At 35.1% G+C, this 7,900-nt stretch overlaps 1 protein-coding gene across 1 annotated transcript; it reads left to right on the top strand.

Moving 5' to 3' along the window:
* The first annotated feature begins 225 nt into the window (after positions 1–225).
* On the top strand, positions 226–7,771 carry LOC120110266 (Molybdenum cofactor sulfurase family protein). Its single transcript, XM_039124761.3, has 8 exons — positions 226–500; positions 674–823; positions 3,139–3,315; positions 4,794–4,882; positions 4,965–5,029; positions 5,194–5,296; positions 7,079–7,189; positions 7,427–7,771. The coding sequence occupies exons 1-8, from the start codon at positions 353–355 to the stop codon at positions 7,553–7,555; spliced, it is 972 nt and encodes a 323-aa protein (XP_038980689.3). The 5' UTR covers positions 226–352; the 3' UTR covers positions 7,556–7,771.
* Positions 7,772–7,900: the final 129 nt, after the last annotated feature.

Below are 7,900 nucleotides of genomic sequence, written 5' to 3'. Positions count from 1 at the left end.
TATGTATTATTATTATAGTAATAATTTTTTTTAAATTTAAAATAACTTTCCGACGTTGACGAAGAAAAGAAGCTGTGAGTCTATAATAATAATTATTTTATATCATAATAATATATTCCGTAATAGCCATCCCATTATATTTAAAGTAGCGATCCCATGTCACGATATGGACCGGCCGCTAACTTTCCCTATTCAAAAGAGGAAACGTAGCCAGCCGCCTACCACCAAATGACTTCAGCGTATGACATAACAAAACACGAAAGGGAAGACGAGTCTGTCCGCCTCCGTTTCGTGGGAAAGCCCTGCACTTGACTCCTCTTGATCTTCTCCAGCACCTCGGATTAGGAGAGGAATGGAGAAGGCCGCCTCGATGCTTGCCTCCTTTTTGGGGGGCGTTGGCTCGCCGGAGCCGCCCACCGCCACCGTTTCCTCCATCTTCATCTACCCGATCAAGTCTTGCCGGGGAATCTCTGTCCCTCAAGCCCCCATCACCTCCACTGGTAGTCCTACTGATAAAAATCACACCTTCAAGCAGTTCTTAGCTTCCCAAGTGACTTATTTCAGTATAATTTCTCAGTTCTTATGAAGCAACCAAATTCTTGCTCCTAAGAATGGCCACATGATCATTTTACTTGGATTCATCCACTCATTTTATTTGCTTCCAATTTCATAGGATTTCGATGGGATCGGCAGTGGGTGGTTGTAAATTCCAGCGGGAGGGCATATACTCAAAGAGTTGAACCAAAGCTTGCATTGGTTGAGGTAGAGATGCCAGCTGATTCCTTTAATGAAGATTGGGAACCAACAGAGAACTCATATTTGGGTATGAATACTATCTATTATTTTGTTGTTTATCCTATCAAAGTTGCACGTTTTGAACTACTATTTGTCAATTACTGGTGATATATTCCATTGCAATGAATTATTTTTTAGGGTTCTATATGTCAGTAAGTCTTTTACTTGAAATGCTAATTACGCATTGTAATTCATGTGGTACTTTTTTTTTTAATTACCAAAGGATATGCGGATACATATGTTATAATTCATGGGATAAAATTCATAGGTTAGGTTTAGGTATATGCAAGGCTTCTCCTTTTAGTTTAATATCAATCCTGAATTGAGCCAAACAACCTACCATCAGTTGCCTTGTGCAGTTAACCTAACAATTTATCTTTTTACAATTAAAATTATGAGGCATAAGACTTCCTGAAGCTTACCTGTTATGATTCTCTCTCTCTCTCTCTCTCTCTCTCTCTCTCTTGATAAGAACCTGCTATGATTATTTACTACTGCTAGGTCTATGAATCTACCATCAGGCTGAATATTGTTTGGTCATCCATGCTTGAGGCTTTCTGCTGTATTTGCCTTGGTCCATTAACTTATTGAATGTGAAACTTGTGACCGGTAACTTAGGGCCACCTTGATATTTGGATAACACTTGTAAGAACAACCATCCAGTAAATCCCATCAATTTGAGATCTGTATTATGAGTCCAAATCCAACGTTTGTTTCTAGTAGGCTTCTCTTCATCATTTTTCTCTGGAATTTGTACATAAATATCAAAAGAAATGTGTTTCTTTTTTGATTCTGAGTTCTTACTTCTTAATGCGTTTTAGGAATAGTTTTTTTTATTATCAACAGAGATTAGTATCAATTACTAAGGGGATCGTGTAAGTTAAAAAATGCATGGTTGTCTAAATATATGAATATATTGTTTTGGTCAAAGCAAGAGGATACTAAATGGGGATATAAAAATTTTAAACTATCAGGGCATTGCAATGAATGCACACTTAATCTAACTAATGACTGTTAGCATTGGGTATAAGATGAGTCTGAGGCAGATGCTTATGTGCTAGTGGTTGTATGGATGATTACAATGTGATATCTTGTGCATCCTTATTTTAATAATGACACAGGTAGTTATAAGTTCCGGTCCTTAATATCATGTGCATCTTTTTGCTTTTGTCTGAAGAGAGAGAAATATGAAATTCAGAATTCAAAATGGCATAGACAGTTCTAAGTTTTAAGTAGACTAGCTATTCTACATGTCTTAATGAAGGTGAAAGACCTCAGCTATTATTCTATTGAATTTTAATTTCTTTTATGGATATTAGTGCACGAGTTGTCCCTTGTCTTTGGTGATTTGTGTTGTTCTTCTGTTAAATTTAAGCAGAGATGAGTCGTTTAGTCATTTACAGTCCACTAGCCTAAACCATCCTCTGATAAATCCATGAGGTATTGCATGAGTTTTATATGATTTACCAGCAGATTTTACTTCCTCTTCTTTCCTTGTTCTCTCTTTTTTCTGATTTTCTTCTCTTCTTGATTTGGGAAAATTGAGTAAAAATCAAGATATCATGCTTTTCTTAGGATAGGCATAATATGTTCTTACGCTATAGGTGCTTTGAGAAGCATGAAGTACATAATTTCTGCCAACAAGGCCACTATATATAAAATAAATTGCTTAAATTGTATTCTTGATTAGCTGGAACTGCAAAAGGAGAAAAGATTATTGCCATAGATAGATATTGTCATTTAAGTGTACTTCTTGAACAACGTCTACATTATTAAACTTTATTATGCTGCTACATTGTGCCTCACGAAGAAAGTCCACATATATCTGACTGCATCCTGTTGAATCTAAAGACAAAAAGATGACTCCTTTAATAGATTATGATTATGTTTGTAAAATTTGATGTGCAAGTTTAATGGTTTATATGCTTCTGTCTATTGACATTGATTTACATATCTTGGTGTTACTTTATGGCACTCTAGATTGCTGTTTCTTAGCCATTTTTTTGGGAAGAAATGTGGTATCCTCAGTCAGATCCTTAATGCAATAAATATTCATATTTTTAAATATAAATTTTCAGAATAATTAATACATTGTTAAATTTTGTTATTGACTTTGATCAGTTATGTAAATCAGTCAATTTCTTCAATATTTTTAAGTCAAATATTGGCTGCAGCCCTGATCAGCTTCTGATGAAGTGCTTCAATATTTTGACTGACATTATTTGAGATATTGGGGAAATTGATATGCACTTCTTTTTCCTGTCCAGGACTATAAGTGGAAACTATTACAGTCTATTACAGACTGTTGTTTCACTTTAAAGCTTATATTTTATTTTGCTGCAGTCATAAGGGCCCCAGGGATGGATACATTGAAGGTTCCTCTGAACAGGAAATGTGCTGTAATTCATGGCATCTCTGTATGGGAGTGGTCTGGTTCTGCATTTGATGAAGGATCTGAAGCATCTGAATGGTTTTCAAATTATCTTGGGAAGCCAAGCCGTCTAGTGCGCTTTAATGCTAGTAGGTTTCTTTACATATCCTATTTAAATATGTTTTGAAATAAATTTACCTTCTCAAATGCTCTTTGTATTACCTTGAACAACGAAGGATGAATTTCTTCATTCTCATGTGTAGCGTGTTATGATTACTAATGGTTTATTCACCAGCCCAATGAGCATTATCAAGGTCTGTAGCTCCACTGCTGAGGCAAAACGAAAGAGTAGTATGTGTATATCCCCTCCAGGTATCTAAGAATGAATGGGACAAATGTGCAGCGACATGATAGGTTTTAACCCACTGGCTCATCATGTGCATTTTATGTCTGTATGCATTTTAGAGTCTTACATATGTATTCTGTTCCCATTGTACATATGAGAGGGACATGCTCCATTGTAATTGTTTATAGTGTTTTGATCTGTTAGTGGATTATTTTTGCAATGTCTAAGTGCATCCAACCCAGCTTCTTAAGTTTCAACTATGTTTCTTTTGTTCGGAAGAGCACAATGAGTCATATCGTGATGCTTTAGTTTCTTTTGTTAGCTCGCCAAAAGCAAACAATTTTGTGGAAGTGCACTAGAGAGGATTATTTTTGCATTATCTAAGTGCATCCAACCCAGCTTCTTAAGTTTCAACTGTGTTTCTTTTGTTTGGAAGAGCAAAATGAGTCATATCGTGATGCTTTAGTCTCTTTCATTAGCCAAAAGCAAACAATTTTGTGGAAGTGCACAAGAGAGTTAGTGGGGACACACACTTTCTTGGGACATGGTGGATTCAAATTACTCATAGGAGGCTGTGGGGATTCTGAATACCACTGTGCATAATATGATATAGAAAACATGGATCGGTATAGAACCAGTGTAACATGGTCCATGTTATCATATTCAACATATTTAACATCTTTGGAGTTTGTCATCTAGTCAGTCAGTCGTTCAGCACTTGGACATGTTTGCCCTTATCAACATGGAAAACTGAGATAATTTTATGATATGTCAAATTTATACAGTGTATAAAAATAAATGACTGTAATTTAGACTAAACTATTCTCATAGCTGTATATGCAGAAAGCTATTAAAAAACATTTTTATGTAGAAGTGTAAGTAATGTCAGTAGGCACAAAATAAATGACTGTAATTTAGACTAAACTATTCTCATAGCGGTATATGCAGAAAGGTATTAAAAAACATTTTTATGTAGAAGTGTAAGTAATGTTAGTAGGCACATATTCATCTTTCAATTTTATTCCTGCACGTTAAACTTAAGACTGGTTACAAAAAATGATATACACACAATATGATCATGACAATAAAAATAAATATTTCATGGTTTAATAGTTTCAAAATGTCAGCCTGGAATCATATGATTTTCATGTTAGCTTCATTTTATTCATGTTTCTTCAGGTCCCCAAGATAGTAGGACATTATACCTTTTCTTCTCATGTTTGATGTATCATCTATCTGTCCACTAATCACGTAATTTCTTATATTGTGTTAATATTGCAGCTTCAGAAATTAGAGCAGTAGATCCTAAATATGCTCAGGGACACCAAATCATGTTTTCTGATCTATATCCATTCTTGTTGATATCCCAGGTTAGTTGAATCATTTTGGAAGTACAAGAACTAATACCTGATAACTGTATCTATAAGATTTCTTCTAACTTTTTATGTGCAGGGTTCTCTGAATACACTAAATGAACTTCTTAAAGAACCACTATCAATTAATCGATTCAGACCAAAGTAAGCCAGCATATTCATTGTTAATATTTCTGAAGTTAGCATCATTTTGAAGGACTCATGATCGCAATCTTCAGTATCATTTATACTGATAGCATACATTATGCATTCTTTATGATGCAAAAATTATTTTGTGGTAATTTCTGAGATGCTCATGTTGTTTTCAGTATTCTTGTTGATGGATGTAATCCATTTTCAGAGGATTTGTGGAAAGTAATAAAGTTAAACAAGTTAACATTTCAAGGTGTTAAGCTATGCTCGCGTTGTAAGGTAACACTTATCTTCTTGTACTTTATTTGCACAAGTGCATTCAAATGTTTTAATCTTGGTCAGCGTGGTCTCTATGTGTATGATTATCATTTTGTTTAGTTTGAGGATGATATTCTATGGAATGTCTGTTGATTTATCTTAACAGGAATGTGTTACAGTTTTGGCAATTTGACCAAGAAGTTCATTTGTTATAATGCAATTAAACACCGGATCTGAGGGTTGCTATGTGATAAAGCAGATGCAGCCAAGCATTCCACATAGTGACACCATTCACTGTGGTGGTGCATGAATAATGCTCTGGACACCTATTGTGACAGGACTCTATCCACAAGAAGGACACAACAGGTCGTAAATATTTAAGACCTGAAGAGACACCACCAAAAGACATTCTAGAAATTAGGTTAACTTGGCTAGTAATATATTGAATGAGGCCCTGCAAATGACAAGCAAGTGATGAAAGCAATTATCAATACAATATGAAATTGAGATGACAAGAAGTTAGAGTGAAGTATAGTTTGAGCCACAATTTTAAGTCGTGGTGGAGAGTGATGACAAGTAGATGAAAAATAATAATGCCAATATGTAAGCTACCTGCAATTTCGTTGAGATGTTTAAATATTAAATATATAGCAGTTCTATTTCTTTCATGCATTTTCCGTTACATTGTTTCAAGATCCTAACAATTTCTCAATTCACTTATTTTGGTAGATCAAGTTGGTAGAGTCGAATGCCTCAACTTTAGCAAACTAGACACAGTTTGCATTCCTAGTGTTCCTATGACAAACACATATCACCTGGAATCCTGGAAAGTTTACTATCATGATCTGATGATGATTGTGTTTAGCATCTTTGGGTAACTATGATGATTTCTTGAAACCAACAGTTCAACAATATACTACATATGTGGAGGCCTGACTCCCAACGATCTAAAATCGACTACCAGTCAGGTAAGAAAAGATTGGCAAATGAAATCTCCAGGAGAATTTAGTGGTTGCTTCTCACACATCTTGGTTGATGGAGAAAAGCCAATTTTCTTTGGAAGTAAGGTTGATGAAGAAACTGTGATATCATGATAGAAGACGAGCAGAACTGAATGGAGCTAAAGTCTCGCTAAGAGCTGATTCTGCTTGTTAACCTGAAACATTTATCTCACCATCTACACATCTACTACTTTAATGTATCAATATTCTTACTGAATCAGATATTTTTCCGAAAGCATGGAATCGTGTCTGGCATAATTTATCTTGTAAATTTTCTGATTTGTATGCATGACATCACAAATAGATGCTGGAATTACCGAACCTGCAGTAGTTTTACAATGCTTGCCTTTTGTTTTGAATGTTTGCATTGCACATATTGTTTAATCTAATGGATTGTCCTAAAAGAATAAATAAGTTATTTTTGGTAATGATGAAAATCTGCTTTCCCAGTCCATTGTATTCAGATTTCATTTCCCCAGAATCAATTATATCTAAATTCCAGCACCAATATTTGGAAAACATTATTATGACAGTCTAAGCAGACTGTTGCCCATCTGCTCTTTTCTCCTTTCAAAATTGCATTGTCTGAGCGAGATGAATTGGCCGAGTGATGGATCAATTATAAAGTTAAACAATTGTATAATTTCAATATTTTAATCTTATCTGTTAGATTTTGATTTGGGGGGGGGGGGGGGGGTGTAAATGTAGATCATATTCGAATAACTTCCCTTGTTATCCTTTAGATTTATTGTGTTCCTTGCATAAATTAGGTGATATTCGAATAACTTCTCATGTGATTCAGGTACCAACTATCAATCAAGAAAATGGAATTGCTGGTGTTGAGCCAACTGAAATTCTCATGAAGTTCCGGTCAGACCATGCTTTGCACCTGAAAGGGAAACCACAGGGGAAGGTAAAAGTCTACTTCAATTCAATTGGCTCATGCTTCCCATCAATCAGACATGATATTTGATCTTAACCCATCCAACAATTGGTGAACATCTCGCAACTTGTACCAATAAAATCCAACCACCAATGATTAACAGCCATTTATTTGATGAAAATTTTTGTTTATGGTTATCTAAGCTAACGCTGATTGGATATTTCTTGTAGTTTCTAGATGCACTTATTTTAAGTGTTGATTTTGCAGGTGTACTTCGGGCAAAATTTAATCTGCACAGAATCCCTTTCTGCACAAGGCAAAGGCAAGATTGTTAAGGTTGGAGATCCAGTTTATGTTCTTGAAAAGGTCTCTTCTGCTGCTGATGCAGCAGTTTGAATATCAAAACACTTAATCAAGGTAACTGTGTCAATGGATACCAATCTTGCAGCAAATAGCGCGTATATGCAAAGAGAATGTTTCATTTTTCAGCCTAGGTTTAAGACAAATGCGACAAAAACAAGAACACTATATCTGAATGTTTGTTCACCTCAAAAAAATACTGCTGCAGCTATTCTCTGAATGTGATAAGCTTATTCTGGTTTTCCACTCTTAGGCCGGTCTTTGATTCGATGCATTTGTTGGTTTGTGATTATAATCATCTCACATGTGGCTAGACTGTGAATTAATTGAATGCCAAATTCCATAAAGCACATGTTCTAGAAAATCATATTTGTCAAATTT

The sequence above is a fragment of the Phoenix dactylifera genome, chromosome 2 (assembly GCF_051530095.1).
Source record: "Phoenix dactylifera cultivar Ajwa chromosome 2, Ajwa_hap1_PhDact_Kaust_v1.1, whole genome shotgun sequence".
Lineage (NCBI taxonomy): Eukaryota > Viridiplantae > Streptophyta > Magnoliopsida > Arecales > Arecaceae > Phoenix > Phoenix dactylifera.
Note: the sequence above shows the minus strand (reverse complement) of the source record. Positions and strands in the feature narration are given on the sequence as shown.